This window comes from Lepidochelys kempii, chromosome 1 (assembly GCF_965140265.1).
Source record: "Lepidochelys kempii isolate rLepKem1 chromosome 1, rLepKem1.hap2, whole genome shotgun sequence".
NCBI classification, from domain to species: Eukaryota; Metazoa; Chordata; order Testudines; family Cheloniidae; genus Lepidochelys; species Lepidochelys kempii.
The window spans coordinates 247,589,816-247,607,984 of NC_133256.1; the positions used below are offsets into that span (position 1 = coordinate 247,589,816).

Genomic DNA, 18,169 nt, shown 5'->3' on the forward strand with positions numbered 1-18,169 from the left:
ATTTCTTGTAATGCCCACTTGTTGCATCTGGTTTCCTAATAGATTGTAAGCTCTTCAGGGGAGGGACTGTGTTTGTACAGTGTCTAGCACCGTGGGGCTCTGATCCTGATTGGGGCTTAGTCACTCCTGCAATACAAACAATACACAATAAACCATTACTTACATGACCCCACAAACAAAACCCACCACTAAGCACCTGCCAGGTTTCTCCCCACACCTCCAAAAGATTGGCTCACTTGCCCAGCATTTGTCTGTCCGCCAGCCTGCAAGAGTAAATCGGAAGTTAGTAGAGTTGGGAAAGTTGAATAGAACAGAGAGAATTTCTCTGAATATGTTTAAAGTGAACTGAATGCTTCTGAAATGGTAGGCTTGACACAGCTGTGGAGACTGATGTCCTCTAGCTTCAGAACAAAAAACAGTGCAAGCTTTCCTATCCTATTCACCTGCTTCAACTCTGAGCAGAAAGGACCACTTCGGGGGGTTGGTCGGAGGGCAGTTCATGCTCCTAGTTCATTGAATATTTTGGCCTTATGTGCTGAGATTACTTATAAGGATGCCAACTGTAGTGTTTTATGTGATCTGAACAGTTCTGTACTAAGATAGTGACCAACTCAGACTAGAGTTGAACCACTGGGCCTTGGGCAAAAGGCCCTGTATTCCATTACCAGCCTCCAACCCATTCAGTCCCTCATTTAAGCAGTGTAGAAATATCATTCTTAAATCATTTAATAGATATTGATGTCTGCCTATACTGTGCATCCTTCTCTCTGTCCCCGGAAGTGTCTGCTTCACAATCTACATATCCTTTCCCTCTCCATTCTCTTCCTAAATGTCTCTGTCCTCATAAATGCCCTTCTGTCCCATCTGTCTGGCTGCTGCTTTCTCTCTCCTCCTGCCCATTCCTTCAACTTTCTCTCGCTTTTTTTAAAGCGCTCTGTCAGTCTGTCACATACATGGCCAGATTCTGGTCTGTGGAACAAACTCTGCTTTCCCCCACCAGTACATTACCTCACCTGGCTCTTGCTGAGATGCAGCAGCCCCAGATTCTTCAGCTAGAAACAGGACAGGCTACTTGCCTCCCCTGACCTGGCAGGTGAAAGATCTCTCTCAAGTCAGTTGAGGTGTCATCGCTTATTATCAAAAGGTCTTAGAGCTCTTAGCGCATGAACCAGAGAAAGAACGTTTTTCTGTTCTGCAGTAGGCTTCTATCCAGGGAGGTCGTGAGGATTATCATTGCTCTGGAAATCCCAGAGATTAACATAAGGACATAAGAATGGCCATACTGGGTCAGACCAAAGATCCATCCAGCCCAGTATCCTGTCTACCGACAGTGACCAATGCCAGATGCCCCAGAGGGAGTGAACCTAACAGGTAATGATCTCTCTCCTGCCATCCATCTCCACGCTCTAACAAACAGAGGCTAGGGACACCATTCCTTACCCATCCTGGCTAATAGCCATTAATGGACTTAACCTCCGTGAGTTTATACAGTTCTCTTTTAAACCCTGTTATAGTCCCAGCCTTCACAACCTCCTCAGGCAACGAGTTCCACAGGTTGACTGTGCACTGAGTGAAGAAGAACTTCCTTTTATTTGTTTTAAACCTGCTACCCATTAATTTCATTTGGTAGCCCTTAGTTCTTATATTATGGGAACAAGTAAATAACTTTTCCTTATTCACTTTCTCCACACCACTCATGATTTTATAGACCTCTATCATATCCTCCCTTAGTCTCCTTTTTTCTAAGCTGAAAAGTCCTAGCCTCTTTAATCTCTCCTCATATGGGACCCATTCCAAACCCCTAATCATTTTAGTAAAAGATTTAGTAAACCTTTAGTAAAAGATTTAAAGGCAGGGAGGAATATTTTCCAAGCATAGGTTTAAACACGGGTGCCAAGTGCCAAAATGCGTCCCCAGCCAGCCCCCGGTAGGTGCCAGAGACTGGGGCAAAAGGGCCACTGCCCCCACCCCTTTTAAAAAACCTGAAATGCTCATAGCCAGGGGCATGATTTAGGTGGAAGGGCAGTTGCCCCCCGCCCAGTGATCCTGCATCCTGGGGAGTCCTGACTGAGGTGCAGTGTAGCTTCCCTGGGTTGCAAATAAACTGCATCCCTTTCCCCTTGAGCCGGGAGGACAGGCTGCAGCTGGTGCGCTAAACTGACCCCAGGGCTGCTCCAGAGCACTGCCCTCACTCGGAGAGTCATGACTGACCTCCCCACGTGGAACCCCATGTGCCTGCAGCATCTGCAATCATTCGAATCTCTGACTTAACAGAACAAACTAGAAGGGTCATGGTTTCATAAATATTTATGCCAACTGTACTGTAAATCTAAATGGGGAAACATTGTCTGCAAAGGCTCAGACAAAGAGGATGACCTGAAGGACTAATAGTCAGACTGCATGCAGCCCACAATGACGCAGAGACAGGCAGTTTGCTGTATATAAAAGTGAAATGAGCAATCGAGATCCAAGAGTCCTGAAGATACTCAGTCATCTTCATACCACCGTGTCTTTGCCACCTGAGAGAGAATTCCAGTGGAACACCGCCACCTATTTCGGCTACATAGCTGTTATCACTAACAAAATGAACTCACACAGCCTCCCAGTGGCTGCTGGAGATGCTTCCAGTCAGAGAAGTTACTAGACACATTTTCTGGCAATGCCATCGGAACCAAACTTTCTGATGTCACATAAGTAGCCTGAAAAATACCTTTGTAACAATCCTCACATTGGGTCATTTGCATGGATTGAATCTGGAGCATCAGCACCAAAAGCCAGGCCCCTACCACATGAGCTATACATATAATGCCATTAGCTGGTATTACAAGTAGGGTTTTATCTTGTAAACGCCTATTAGTGCTACCAACTACCAGATTTACTCATTTAACTGGTAGAGGAGCAGTAGACTCATCCTCTATGTAGAGTAGTTATTAGAGAGGGACAAAACATAGCCCATGTGTTATACCTTTAGTATGTGGTTTAATACAAATCCAACTTACTGTATTCAAGGAAATATTTCCAAATACAGAAAGTAATATTATGGATTATTTCCCACTGCAGAATGCCACCTATTCACAATAGCAACTGTAGTTGTTGAGAAATGTATTGCTATGCTATAGCTCACAAAAGAATCTTACGATTTAAGGTGAGACTAGACAACATACAAGGAAAAGTGGGCTTTAGAAAAATCTACTACTCACAACATATAATTTCAAACTAAAATACAGACACAGAATAATTCCAGCCTTCCAGGAAAAATATCCCAACAGAAATCAAGGCCCCATTGTACTAAAAACTAGACAGGAGAGAAAGAAAGGCAGGAAGAAAGAATTACTATTATCCTCATTTTAGATCAAGGAAAATAAGCACAGAGAAATTAAGTTTGTGTCAGACTCCAGGAATTAAACTCTTATCTCCTGATTTCTAGGTCAGTGCTGTAATCACAAGGCTACCCTACCTTCCCAAGTTTTTAGTCACCTGCATTTCTGCCTGCTACTTATTTAGCAGTTCATGCTCTATTGCACTATGCATACTGGAAGCTGGAAAAAAGCCAGTAACAATAAATTGTTAATACTCTGGGGTTACTACCTGTTCTCATCATTTAGTTGTGTAACTGCCTATATAGTCTGTGAATCTAACAGCTTTCTCAGTTGTGTACAATTCTGTAACACACAGCGAAACAGTTATTTAAAAGGAAAGAAACTCTTGTCTTGTCCATAGCATATACCAAACAGCAAATGCTCATTTTGCCTAGCTGCAATGACCAACTCAGCAATGACCTAATCCTTTGGCATCTATTACATCTTTGTATCTTTTTTATATTTTGACCCCATTTTCAATAAAACTGTTTTATGGTACTATAAAAGAAAGTGCTGGCACTTCACTCCTGCAGGGAAATGGTGTCAGAATGCAGGGCCCATTGATGAGAGATTTACACTTTTTCAGTTGTTCTGGGCCAAGTCTAAAAGTGTTGCTCCTTTCCTCTGCCCCCCCCCCCCCCGCCCATAAGACTGGGATGTAAAAGTATTGTCCCTGAGAGCACCAGCATCGGATCTGGAAAACAGTCAAAACTTCACATATTCACAAATGTGCATTGAATGCTGTCCCAGAGATCATAGAACCTTATATAAGAGGACTCTTGTCCCCTTACTAAAACTCAATGGGGGTGTTTTGGTTGGCTAGCTCCCAGCACCAAAAGAAAGGGGAAGGATCTATGGGAAATGAGGACCCTGAGACTGACAGTCCCCAGGAACAATGGGGAGAGGCCAATGCTCCAGGTCAGCCTGATTGACAGGGTGGGCAGGCTAATCAGGGAGTCAGGAGGCAGCTGGGGGGAGAAGAGCCCGTCCTCTGTGTGAGCTGGATTTGCCTGGGTCAGACAGAGTGGGGCTGAGCTAAGGAGGTAGCACGGGCCCAAGCTGAGCTGGGGAGCAGAGCTGTTCCAGATCCGGGGGGGCCAGAAAAACAGATCAGGAAGCAGGTTAGTGCTGGGAGCAGAGTCACAGAAGCAGCCCACAGAGCAGACCTGTCCTGGGAGCAGAGCTGCAGCAACCAGAGCCAGAGGGGCCAGAGAAGCAGCCCAGGGAGCTGGAGGCAGAGTGGAGCTGGAGCTGGAGCAGTCTGGAGCTGGGTGCGGTGAGCAGCTAGGGAGAGCGAGGAGGATCCTGGGCAGCAGGCCCAGCCCAGGGAGACACCCCCAGCCAAGAGGCCTTGCAGGCCAGGCAGGGCAGGGGCTGGGAAGAAGGGTCCTGCCACCTAGAGCCTGAGGGCGTGTGGCCACCGCCAGAGCAAGTGTCTGACCGCAGCATCCCTGCAGCACAGCCAGGGCCTGGGTGGGAGGCCTGGTACTTGTAAGGAACAGACTGAACTTCCCTTACATTCCAGATATGCTGGTTGTGATGTCCCTGTGCCACAGAGCTGGGTTCTCTGTTTTGGTTTCACCTTTCCCATTTTTTCCTTATTTTTTTTAATTGATTGCTGTTTAATAAACTATATTTGCTTTTAACTGTATGTAATGACAGTGGGACAGGGAAGCATCCAGTGTAGAGAGAGCACCCCAGAGTGGGGACACCCTAGCCCCTGCCCTAAGTGACCACAACGAGGTTGGGGGGTCGAGCCCCCCAGGAATCCTGGGCCAAGCCTTCTTGGGTTTATGAGGACTCTGCCACACAGGAGAGTGGAAGGGGAGCCCTTGAGGTCAGGAAGGCCTCTGGGTAAAGGGAAAGTTCCCCATAAGAGCGGGACCATTCCCCTGCTTACACTTAGCTGATTAGTATAGAGAAACACACAACTGAGTCAAATCAAAATGGAAACATTTTATAACAAAGCACCTGGGTATCCCTTCAGTCTTTCTCCCCTCACCATTGACTGTTACCCCTCATTTACTATTGCCTCTGGCGTTGACCCACCTGGCCCATAGGTTAAATTTGTCAGTAGTACCTGTGAATTCCTGCTTGCTTTCAGCACTGCCAGGAGTAAAGAATTTCCCTCTCTGCTTCCCCTAATTGCTTGCCTATATGAATGCTGCAAGGTTTACACAGCCCCATTTGACAGCAGCAGATTTTCAAAGCACCAAGCTTGGCTATTTTTACTCTGACACCCACTGTCAGCAATAGATGTAGCCTCAAAAAATCCCACCAAGGAGTTAAAAGCCAGAGTGCCTGTCTGAGTGAGTCAAAGGCACTGCTTTGAAAACTCATCCCTATGTTAATGTTAAATCAACCTGCTCACAGCGTGAGCACACTGAAGAGCAAATAATCCATTTTACAGCAATCCCAGTTACATAGATTTCAAAACTGGCTCCAGTAAGAATATTGAAAGGTGCTCATGTAACCCACACACCTCCTGGGTGTGGCGTTCTGTCCCATCTAATGGCACCTAGACCACTTAGAGAGAGAGATAAAATGAATCTGCTCTACAGCCTTAGCTAACTGCCAGTTGGCTTTTAGCTCATGCGGTAGAGACTCATGCACCAAGCTCCAGAGATCCCAGCCTGCCTATGGGCGACCGGGGTCTGTCGACATTACAAGTGGGGGCTCATCCGGGATTTCAACTGGGAAGTCTCTGAAGCTCGGGATGTGCTTCCTCAGCTAAAGAACTATATAACCCACACACTGTCGGCGTTACAAGTGGGATCGACCTGGGGACCTCTGGAGCTTAATGCATGAACCTCTACTGCATAAGCTAAAAGCCAACTGGCTGTTAGCTAAGGCTGTAGAGCAGACTCATTTTCTCTCTCTCTAAGTGCTCTCGGTGCCATTAGATGGGACAGAACACCACACCCAGGAGGTGTGTGGGTTACATTCACACTCCCTGTTCTTCAATCCCTACTTCATTCTTCTCATCACAGCAAACCCTTCAAATTCCTGGTTGTTCAGTCTCTTGAAACAGAGTGTGGCCACTACAATTCTTTTACCATCACTTTGTACATAGATCAGAGCATGTGAAGCTTTGTCGCCCCCCTAATGTTGGTCAGGAGTACAGCAATAGAGAGAAATTAAACAGAACATCTGTTTAAAGCAGCAGGTGATTACAGTTATGGAAAAACTAGCAACCTGCTTTCACAGCAAAAAGAGGTGACTCCATGTGGAACAGTTTCTGGATCTCCTTGGACAATTATGCAGGTGATACTCAGCTCTCTCTCTTTTTTGCTGAGCCCAGACAGAGCCTGTTTCCTTGTGTTTTTCTAAGATAGAAACTGGATAAAAACCTGCTCACTTGAGCTTATTTAAGACAAGACAGAGATGATGCTTGCTGGCAGGAGAAAGCATTTTGGGGAACTAAATAGGGACTATGATTTCATTGTTGTTGAGGGTCTTTATCCACCTCTTGTCAAGGTGGTGTGCATTCTTGGAGGGAAGAATAGACTCTTCTCTGTTCCTGGATTTCCACGTACCATGGTAGCTGCATTGCCTCCCCCTGTATCTTTTTATCTGGCCAAAAAAATGTGGCCTTTCTGCGGCAGGCTAGATTACTTTCCTTTTCAAGTGCTCTATTTTGGGCTATCCTTGAGAGCCACTCAGAATCTACAACCAGTACAGAATGCAGCTGTCTTCTTGTTAAAAGGGACAGCATGATGAGAGTGCATCACACCAGTGCTCTGATATGAATCGGCAATGCAGAACAATGAGAGCTCTTTTAAAAATCTGGTCCTAAAAGCATAAATAGACTAGGGATCTTGTATTTTACAGATGGCTTCTTCCTCTGTGCCCTCTCACAGCTGCTGTCAGTAAGGCTATTTCTGTTGTCAGTTCGCAGTTAAAACTCCTGGGGACCAGAAACAGGGTGTTCTCAGCTCTAGAATTCGCTCTCAGTGATCTGGCATGGCCCACATCTTATCACTTTTGTGTTCATTATAACCTCTTTGTTCACATTCCCTAGCTATGAATGCTGGATTCCTCCAGCAATTACTCCCCTGCATAGGTGTGGAGAGCAGGATACCATATTTGAGAGCAGGATTTTGCCCCTAGTCCCTAATTCAGCAATCAGTGCATTGTAATTTAAACCAGGCCAACCAGGAGTCCCACTCAACCTCACTGTGGTAAATCCAGGAAAAACAGCTACAAAAAAGGGAGGGGTAGTAATTAGTCCCAGGAGATTAAAAAGCCTCTCCCTGTCCACTGAGGAGATAACCACAGGGAAATAAGGTTCAGCTGGAAAAGGGGTTGCTAGGGAGCTAATTAGGTTCAGCTGGCTCCAACTGGTGGAGAGCTTTTTAAACCCTTCCCGGCGTGGGAGTAGAGAGTGAGAGAAGGAGGGAAGCTGCCAGCAGGCTAAGGGCAGCAAGACACCAAACCCTTTGAGGAAGGGAGGCTACACTCCCCCGCCCCAGAAGGGAAGGAAAACAAACACAAGGGACTGATCAGGGAAAGGAATAACCGGACCCTGTGCTACCTGTAAGGATTTGCCTTGCCCAGGCCGGTGTCTCCACGGCTAAAAAGGACTGAGTCTGCTGAGGAGAACAAGGTACTTTGCCACACATGGTGTAAGCAGTGGGATAGTGAGTGAGTAAGGCTCGGTGGCAAGCCATCTCAGGGCAGGGTTTTAAAAAAAAAAATGGAGGATGTAGTGAAGGCGTTGATACAGGCCACTGCGGCCCAACAAGAAGCTCCGAGGGTACAGATGGCGACCCAGCAAGAGGCAGTATGTGTCCAACAGGAGACGAACCAATTACTGATGAACCAGGTGGCCCAAGATCGAGCCACCCTTACTGAAGTAGTAAACCAGTTGAAAGCCCTGACGCACAGACGCCAGGGGGCCCGGCCGCTGCAGGCAAGCAACTATTTACAGAAGATGACAACAGACAACGATATAGAAGGATATCTCTTCGCGTTTGAGAGAACGGCACTATGGGAGGCCTGGTCCCAAGACCAGTGGGCAGGGATCCTGGCTCCATTTCTGAGCGGGGAGGCCCAGAAGGCCTATTTCGACATGACCATGGAAGCAGCTATGGATTACTCCCAGCTGAAGGTGGAAATCTTGGCAAGGTCAGGCGTGACGCCAGCCATAAGGGCCCAATGCTTCCACGAGAGGAAATACCGGGACAACAAAGCGCCAACGTCCCAGTTTTTTTACTTAATTCACCTCGCCCGGAAGTGGCTCTGCCCCGAGACCCATGGGCTGGAAAAGGTAGTGGAAATTCTAGTGTTGGACAGGTACATGAGGGGGTTGCCGCCGGACATATGAGGATGGGTCCGTCAAAATGATCCCTCCTCCTATGATGAACTAGTTGCCCTCGTAGAGAGGCACTTAGCAGCCCAAGAACTTTCTCGGATCACCGGGGAAGGAAAGCACCAGAATCGGAGACAAGTCTCCATGCCGAGGCCCCGGTTTGTCCTAGCGCCAGGCCGGATAATGGAAGGGAGGAAGGAGGTGGAAGAGCAGCCGGCAGTCCCAGAAAGACTTGAGGACTGAGGGAGAAAGACTTGGGGGATAAAGCCCAGCAGCCCGAAAGATAGGGAGCTGCCCTGAGCAGGGTACCGATGTTACGCCTGTGGTGAATTAGGGCCTATCGCTGCCCAGTGCCCGAATCTAGAAAAGCCCATGTAATGCGAATTGGGAGATATAGGGGGACCATGTGATCTAATAGGTCTAGTTGGGGTTGCGATGGTCCCTCATAGGTACACTAGACCCATTAAGATGAATGGTATAGAGAGCACCGCGTTAGTAGACTCGGGGAGTGTGATCACGTTGGTCTCGGGGAAGCTGGTAGGGCAGGACCAACTATCCCGGGCCAAGTGCTCAGGAATATCCTGTGTGCATGGGGATGTCAACTATTACCCAACCATCCCCATAAAAATAGAAGTTCGCAGAAACCCCGCTAAGGTGACGGTGGGAGTAGTTCTGAAACTCCCCTACCCAGTCCTTATCGGATGAGACTTCCCAGAATTTGATAGCCTTCTCTCCGGGGAGAACGTAGAAGAAAATAATGACTCTGGGACCCAGGGGGTGGCCCTGCTAGTTAACCCCACCTCCACCCCGGCCTTCCATGAATTTGACCAGGATTTGTTCTCCCTGCCGGGGAAGACTCGGAGGGAACGGAGGGAAGATAAAAGGAGGGGGACGAAGATCCTGACCCAATACCAGAAGTCTATGCTTGTAGGGGAAAGAGGTGGCTCAACCAACAGCGGGACTGGGCTGGCGATCCTATCGCCGAACTGGGTTCCCCAGGGGCTTTCCCCAAATGGGAGACTGAGGTAGACCCCTCCTGAGTTTGGACAAATGGGGATCGCACTCGGGAATTTTGGTCAGGATCAGGCCAATGATCCAATATACAACAATATTCATAAAGAAGTAGTTGAGGTAAATGGGGTCCCCGTGGAGGGGAAAGTTAAGGGCCCAGGGCCATGTTATGTGATTAAGAACGATCTGCTATACAGAGTAGTCTGGGTCCAAGAGCAAGTCGTAGAACAACTCTTGGTCCCACAGAAGCATCAGAGGGGCGTGATGGATCTGGCCCATAGCCATTTGTTCAGGGGCCACCTAGGGGTCAATAAGACTCTTGATCGGATCCTGCAGAGGTTATTTGGCCTGGCATTTATGCAGCGGTCCGACGATATTGTACATCCTATCCGGAATGCCAGATACATGGGCCCCGACCACACTAAAGGGCCCCTTTGGTACCTCTATCAATTATTGAGACCCCATTTGAGCTAATAGCTATAGACCTAGTAGGGCCATTGGAGAAGTCAGCCAGGGGCCATCAGTACATTCTGGTAATACTAGATTATGCTACCCAATACCTTGAGGCCGTACCCCTGCGGAATGCCCTAACCAAGACCATAGCCAAAGAATTAGTCCAGATTTTTTCCAGAGATATCCAAGGAGATCCTGACGGACCAAGGGACCCCCTTTGTGTCTAAGCTGATGAATGACCTATGTACAATGCTCCACATACGGACCCTCAGGACATGGGTCTACCATCCCCAGACCGATGGTCTTGTCGAACACTTCAATAGGACATTGAAGAACATGTTGCGGAAAGTGGTTAGTCGCGATGGGAAAGACTGGGACGCTCTGCTGCCCTACTTGCTGTTTGCCGTAAGGGAAGTACCCCAGGCTTCTACGGGATTCTCTCCCTTCAAGCTGTTATATGGTCGCCACCCCAGGGGCATACTGGACCTGGCTAAAGAAGGCTGGGAAGAACAGCTGAACCCAGAGAGAAATGTCATTGAACATGTGTTACAGATGAAAGACAGGATAGCCCAAGTTGCCCCCCTTGTACGCAAACACATGGAGAAGGCACAAGAGACACAACAGACATACTACAATCGCCAAGCGGCAACCCGGAAGTTCCAGGTGGGAGACCGGGTAATGGTGCTCATACCCACGGTGGAGAGCAAGCTCCTGGCCAGGTGGCAGGGGTGATACGAAATAATAGAAGCCTTAGGAGAAGTCGACTATAAGGTCCGACAGCCAGGCCGCTGGAAGCTGGAGCAGATCTACCATATAAATCTGCTGAAACCTTGGCAGGATAGAGAAGTTCCGGTGGTTGCGCTGGGGGCGCCATCCCCTAAAAGCAACCAGCCCGACCAGGTGGGGATATCTCCGGGGTTGACTCCAGAACAACGATCGGAAGTGATCAGCCTGATCAAACGCAACCAGGATGTGTTCTTGGAAAAGCCAGGCAGGACTACGGAGGTTCATCACCACATCCTCACAGAGCCTGGAGTGAAAGTGAACATCAAGCCATACCGGATCCCGGAGGCCAAAAGAGAGGCAATCAGGACACAGGTCCAGAAAATGCTGACCTTAGGAGTCACTGAAGAATCTCATAGCCAATGGTCAAGTCCCGTGGTATTAGTGCTTAAGCCTGATGGCAGTGTGAGGTTCAGCAATGACTTCCGCAAGTTGAATGAGGTATCCCAATTTGATGCGTACCCTATACCCTGGATAGATGAGCTAATTGACAGACTGGGAAAAGCACGATTTATGTCTACCCTTGACCTGATCAAGGGCTATTGGCAGATCCCACTGGCCAAGGCCAACAAAGAAAAGACGGCCTTTGCAACTCCAGAAGGTCTGTATCAGTACACCGTCCTCCCCTTTGGGTTGCATGGTGCTCCCGCTACATTTCAACGGCTCATGGACAAGCTGTTGCGACCCCCTGGCAAGTACATGGCAGCCTATCTCGACGACGTCATTATATATAGCCCCGACTGGGAGATGCACTTGGAGAAGGTGGAAGCGGTTCTGGACACCCTGAGGAAGGCGGGGCTGACGGCGAATCCCTCCAAATGTTCGATCGGGTTAGCTGAGGCCAAGTACCTCGGGAAAATAGAGGGGAGGAGCATGGTGAAGCCCCAACTCAACAAGTTAGAAGTTATACAGAAGTTGCCCCGATCCCTCCGGAAAAAACAGGTCAGAGCCTTCTTGGGACTAGTGGGGTGCTATAGACGGTTCATTCCCCACTTCACCACCAGGGCATGCCCATTAGCAGACCTAACAAAAGCTAGGGGCCCAGACATAATAAATTGGTCTGCCGTAGCTGAAGGTGCTATTGTGGATCTGAAGACGGCCCTCTGCACAGACCCCGTACTTGTAGCCCCAGACTGGGGGAAGGAGTTTATCCTGCAAACCGATGCTTCTGAAGTAGGGTTGGGGGCGGTACTTTCACAAACGGTCAGAGGCGACTAACACCCCGTCCTCTTCCTCAGTAGAAAACTCCTGCCTAGGGAATGGAAGAACGCTGTAGTGGAAAAGGAATGCCTGGCGGTACAATAGGCCGTAGAAAGCCTACTCTACTATCTACTAGGACGGAGGTTTACCTTGTCACGGACCATGTCCCTCTGCAGTGGACGCACCAAAACAAAAGACAAAAATGCGAGAGTAACGAGCTCGTTCCTGTCGCTTCAACCCTTCCACTTCACAGTACAACATAGGTCTGGAATCCAACATGGCAATGCAGATGGCCTATCGAGAGTGCACTGCTTTCTGACTCAACTAGCCCAACCCCATAGTGTTGAGTGGGGCGGGGGTGGGAGGGGAGAGAATGTGGTAAACCCAAGAAAAACAGTGTGGTAAACCCAGGACAAACAGCTACAAAAAAGGGAGGGGTAGTAATTAGTCCGAGGGGATTAAATAGCCTCTCCCTGTCCACTGAGGAGATAACCATGGGGAAATAAGGTTCAGCTGGAAAAGGGGTAGCTAGGGAGCTAATTAGGTTCAGCTGGCTCCAACTGGTGGAGACCTTTTTAAACCGGTCCTGGCATGGGAGGAGAGAGTGAGAGAAGGAGAGAAGCTGCCAGTCGGCTAAGGGCAGCAAGACACCAAGGGAGGAAGGGAGGCTACACTCCTCCGCCCCAGAAGGGAAGGAAAACAAACACAAGGGACTGATCAGGGAAAGGAATAACCGGACCCTGTGCTACCTGCAAGGATTTGCCTTGCCCAAGCCGGTGTCTCCAAGGCTAAAAAGGACTGAGTCTCTTGAGGAGAACAAGGTACTTTGCCACACTCACATAAATGCATAACGCCATATTCAGCTGTACTGTACACTACCTCCCATCAGAAAACAAAAAAATAAAAAGTACATGTACACTTAAAAGGCAAGCAGGCATGCTTTGAAATGGAGATGACACAATTCTGCTCCAGACAAAACTCTTGAGACACCAAATAGATTTTAAAAGATACTTCCTTTAAAAAAAGAAAAAAAAAAAAAGCGAGAGAATGAGTTGCTGGGGACATTTACCACTTTATATTTTTTCTAAACTACAATTGATTTCCCATCCAAATCCAAGTTAGTTAAGCAGATTGGCTGTAACTGTAACACCGCAGCTTTTGTGAAAGGCTTCTTAAGATTTGTTTCTGCGCAGATAGGAGTTCCCCCTACGTAAATGTTCTCTAACCATACCCACATGCTTCCTATACACACCCCCATAACTGCATTATACACTCACTCGCCACGCTGTATTCTGTACAGTTTGACACACTGACATGCGCTATACACACAAACAAAAATAAACCTACCCTCAGTACTCTACACATAGACATTGGATCAGATTTTGGCTCCTGCTCCCATTGGTTTGTGCTGCCAACCATAGCGATGCAAAGGACAAAAAACTTCCTCTTGGGAAGTGCCTCTGTATAAGGGTTATCCTAGGGTGCTGCAGAAGTAGCTGTTCCATAACCTCACTTCTAGCATCTGGTACCAGGGATGTGGCTGGAGAAAAGGGGAGCCTGGCTGGGCAGCTCTGTGCATGAGCTGGTCTACTAGAACAGCCCCTTGGGATTGGGGGCAGCTGGATGTAAATTTGATCAGCCTTAACTTACACACATGGGTCAGAGCTGCCTCCAGAAGACAGCCCCTGAACATGAGGGCCACAAAGGTGGTATATTGCCACTTTTGTACCTCCTCTCCTGCCATGAAGTGCACTGAGATCAGCTTGGATGCAGGTCAGATTAGGTTATTGTGTGTGCCCACATACACACATTACACCAGAGGTAGTCAGTTATCTTTTGTCAAGGTCCCAATGTCTTGGTCAAGGTATAGTCAATGTCTAGACTTAAGAGAAAATAATTTAAAAAAACCCAATGATGATGATAATAAGTAAATAAAAATATTCCAGAGTCCATTCAGAAGCATCTGGTGGTCTGTATTTGACCCTCAGTCCGCCTATTATTGACTACCCCGTATTACACCAATACATGACACTGTACCCTCCCCAAATATAAAGGCACATTAGGCACCCACTCTGCACTTCCATATTCAGATACACCACACACACCCACACACACATTTTTTGGCTTGGAACTTGTGTGAAAGTAGTTGAGAATGGTAGTGTCTACGAGTGCTTTAGATATAGTACCTGTATGGTGGTATTCCTTGCCTTGGCTATGAAGTCCACGTTGATGCCTCCAATCACCACCTTAATGGGGGTGGGGTGGGGGGAGGAGAAAGTAGAGGAAAAAATTGGCCAGAAGAAGTGCTGAGTTTTGTTTGTTTTTCTCAAGCTCACTCTCCCACCAACCTATCAAAGTAGATGAAAATCATACTGTGAAGGCTTGATCTTATCTGGCTAGGCCAGACCAGACAGTCCTTCCACAGAGTGCCTTTGGAAAGAAAGGAAAATCTATTCTGAATTCTACCCTCTGAACTACTCCTCCTTACAGCTAGCCGCAGAAGAAGAATAAACTTCTTGAGGCATGCAGGGTATTAGACGCACACGTGTACACGCAACACCAAAAGTACAAAGTTTCATTGGCATAGCTATGTTGGTTATGAGTGTGGAAAAAAATAATTTAAAAACCCCAAACAAACAGTGTAAATGCAACTTGGCTGACAGAACAGTGCTTCTGTCAGCCTAGCTAATGTTGTTTGAGGACGGGGTGTAGCTATGCCTGCAGAACTCTTTCTGCAAGTTTACACTGTGCCTACACTAGGGGGCTCTGCCAGCATAGCTATATTGGTCAAGGCTCTGTAGTGCAGACATGACTTTACTTTGCATTGACATCAACTAAGTTGACGTGTTGGGAAAGGTATATATGTGCTGGGAAGGGGAGAAATGTGAAAACAAGGTAGAACCTTAAAGGGATTTGTAGGAAACCCAAGCTGAATGTCCTAGGGATCCACTTTGATGACTAAGACCAATGCCTCTGCTAATCACTGAGGACTTTGGCTCAGAGAAGCTTTTAGAAAGAGGGAATGAAAATAAAGAATGAAGAGGATTTAAAAAGCACCTGAGGGAAATTAGAGAGTGAAGAAAGAGAGACTTTCCAGCTGTTTACAGCAGAATGGATGGTCCTTGCCCCACAGTGGATAGAGTTACCATGTTTTGGACACTGGCTGTGAACTTATCTATAATGCTATTTTTAAATAGGCACTATACACGGAAGAGCAGAGGACTCACAGGCCTAAGTGCAGTTACTTTCTCACACTGAGGCAGGTTGCCCTTCCCTGTGGCAGTCTGGATCTTGCACAGGGCCACAGCTATGCGGCTGCCCACTCTGGCATTGTTCTGGATCAGAGCGATGTCTGAATGGATATTCTTTTTTAAAGAAATGAACAGCAAGAAACTGTCCTGGGAGAAGCCTGTGTTGGAAATTCCCTTCCCTAAGGGGGAGAGAACAGGAAGTGGAGACTGGGACAACGAAACAGGGGGACCTCTTGGTCCTGATTCACCCCACTCTAGTTATTGTACATATGCCAGATTCCCCTAGTGCGTGGACACCTCACAGTCTTTAAAGGCATTTATCTTTACTATGCACCTCGGACGCAGGGAAACGCTATCAGATGGGGAGCCTAACAGGTGCCTAAATACCTTTGAGGATCTGGCCCTACGTGGCTTGCCTAAGATCACACAGGAAGTCTGTAGTGGACTAGGGAATTGAATCCATGTCTCCCAAGTGCACTTCCTAACTGCTGGGCCATCCTTTTTCCTCACCTGTACCAAGTAGACTTACACACTGATGTGCTGGCACTTAACTCTCACTTTGCATCAGTGTAACTGACTGAACAAAGCAGTGGGGAATCAGGCTCCCTATGCAGGGTGATTGACCACACTCCAGTACGCTCAAGCACAAATGCTACTCAAGTGACATATAATAACGATGCCCAGTCTTCTCTCTAAGACTGACAGAGCCTGGCAGCTTGGGTGTTTGGTGTACTGCCTGTCCTGAAAATTGCAGGGGAGCCTTGGCTTTAGAACTCTTCCTCTCTTTGCCAGTCACTAGTTCTTACAACACAAGTTGAGGGAGACAGAGTGTTATTAACAAGCTTAACAACTATTTCTGTGCGTTCAACTGTTTTGAAATGCTAAAGTTTTTGTGCTTTCAAGTTTCCAGATTAGCAACAGTGATGGTATTTTGTGGTCAACCTGTACAATGACATTTTTTGGAGGGGATTGTGGAATATTTTTTTTTTTTTTTTTAGTAAAAGGATACTGGAGTCCAGCGATTTTTCACTAGTCAGTTCATTCACCCTCTGTAACATAAAGGGAGTCAGCTCTTTCCCTATGATCCCTTTTGACCTGCAAACAAAAAAAAAATGCCTTGTGATAGAAAGAAGTGAGCTAGCAGGGCATCAGAGTGGATGCACTGGTTACTAACAGATAATCTAGCTATATAACTGCATGCTGTCTAAGGCCCAGTAAACAAGCCTCAGTACACAGTACATAGAACTATACTGAAAATCATATCAAGGAGTCACCCAGACCTGAGATTAAGGACATAGTCTGTACTATATCCTTGTTGCAGTGTAGTCTGGAGAAATGATCACAGCAAGAATAGTCTGGGGCCGCTGAGATCTGCAACATAATCTAAGTATAGATTTTAAATTACTACTCATTTTTCAAAGCGAAGTAGTTAGAATGATATTTCTTCCTTCTACTTAGCTGCTAAAAATTTGTTCTGGGTTTCCCTCACCCCCAGAGAACAGTATTTTTCTGTACCTCCGTAGCTTGGGCTTAGGCGTTATTACTGATGTGCAGTGAAATTCACCTCTCTCTGCAGAAGAGGGTTCAAGTATTCCATAGATCTTGTTTTGGCCATCTGCACAAGGGTGAATTTCACACACAATTAATAGATGCAGGGAAAAGTGAAAGGGAGAGCTACTTTTTAAATCATTTTTGTTTTGAAATACAAATGTATTTACAGTTTCTGTGTCTGCTCATAAATTCTGATTTAGCAGAGGAGATGGAGATATTTAATTTTTTTTAAGGCAATGCTGTTCTCTTTTAAAATGCCCATCCCTGGTCTGTGCCAAGGCGTTGATTACAAAAAATTAAAATTAATTTAAAAAAATTAAATATCCCCAACTCCTCTCCTAAATCAGTGCTGGAGCCTCTTATGTGGTCACTATCACAGAGTGAATTAAGGACAAAGTTTGGAGTGTTTCTCACCGGGCGTTGCTCAGAGCTTCTTGGATGGCATTTTCAATGACCTGTCCTGAAGCAGCTTCCTCCTCAGGGCAGGGCACTGCAATCAGCACTCCACTGCCCATGCCCAGTGCCAAGGTGCTGGCTGAGAGAGGAGAGACAGCTGTTAGTTGTGTCTGTGTGAGCTGAGTAATCCAATCAAACTGTGAAGCACCAAGGCATAGGATAGAGAGAGAGAGAGAGCGTACGCGCGCATAAGTGTGATGGAATGTTCCCTGACATTAAGGATTGAGCCAGTGATCTCCAGAGCTGAAAGCACAAGTCTCTGCTGACGGAGCTAAAGAAGAATCAGGCCTCGTAGCAGGGGGGACTATAACACACACATCCTTTGTGGGTTAGGCACAGCTGGGGACATGTAAATTACAAGAGCCTGTAGGTTGTATGTGTAAAGTCTGATGCGGGGAGGGGAGGTCTGTGTATAAGTCAGGTATATGTGTGAGGAAAGCAGTGATTTGAAGACAACATTTTAAGAAGGTTTCAGAGTAGCAGCTGTGTTAGTCTGTATCTGCAAAAAGAAAAGGAGTACTTGTGGCACCTTAGAGACTAACCAATTTATTTGAGCATAAGCTTTCGTGAGCTACAACTGTATAAGCTTATGCTCAAACAAATTTTTTAGTCTCTAAGGTGCCACAAGTACTCCTATCTTAAGAAGGGGCTCCCTTGTTGTCTAGACCTGATTTGAGCAGGGTTAGACGAGTGGGTGGTGGTAACGTCTGTGCTCTGTCTACACTAGTGCTCCCACTGTTGCTGCCAATGGTTGTCCTGCAGCAGTGGGAGATTTCCCGAAAATGGCTAGTGTA

General features: G+C 47.1%; 1 protein-coding gene across 8 annotated transcripts in view; it reads right to left on the bottom strand.

The window, feature by feature from the left end:
- The window catches only part of LOC140902437 (uncharacterized), a 57,981-nt gene that overhangs the window by 28,515 nt on the left and 11,297 nt on the right, over positions 1 to 18,169 (bottom strand). For 7 of the 8 annotated variants that reach the window (XM_073322547.1, XM_073322513.1, XM_073322504.1 and 4 more), the window contains 5 exons: positions 17,334 to 17,454; positions 16,378 to 16,463; positions 15,345 to 15,469; positions 14,304 to 14,363; positions 197 to 263 (listed from right to left, as the gene is read on the bottom strand). In XM_073322547.1, the coding sequence (XP_073178648.1) occupies positions 197 to 263; positions 14,304 to 14,363; positions 15,345 to 15,469; positions 16,378 to 16,463; positions 17,334 to 17,454 (459 nt within the window). The remainder of the gene's footprint in view (positions 1 to 196; positions 264 to 14,303; positions 14,364 to 15,344; positions 15,470 to 16,377; positions 16,464 to 17,333; positions 17,455 to 18,169) is intronic. The other variant, XM_073322522.1, reaches the window with a different exon arrangement.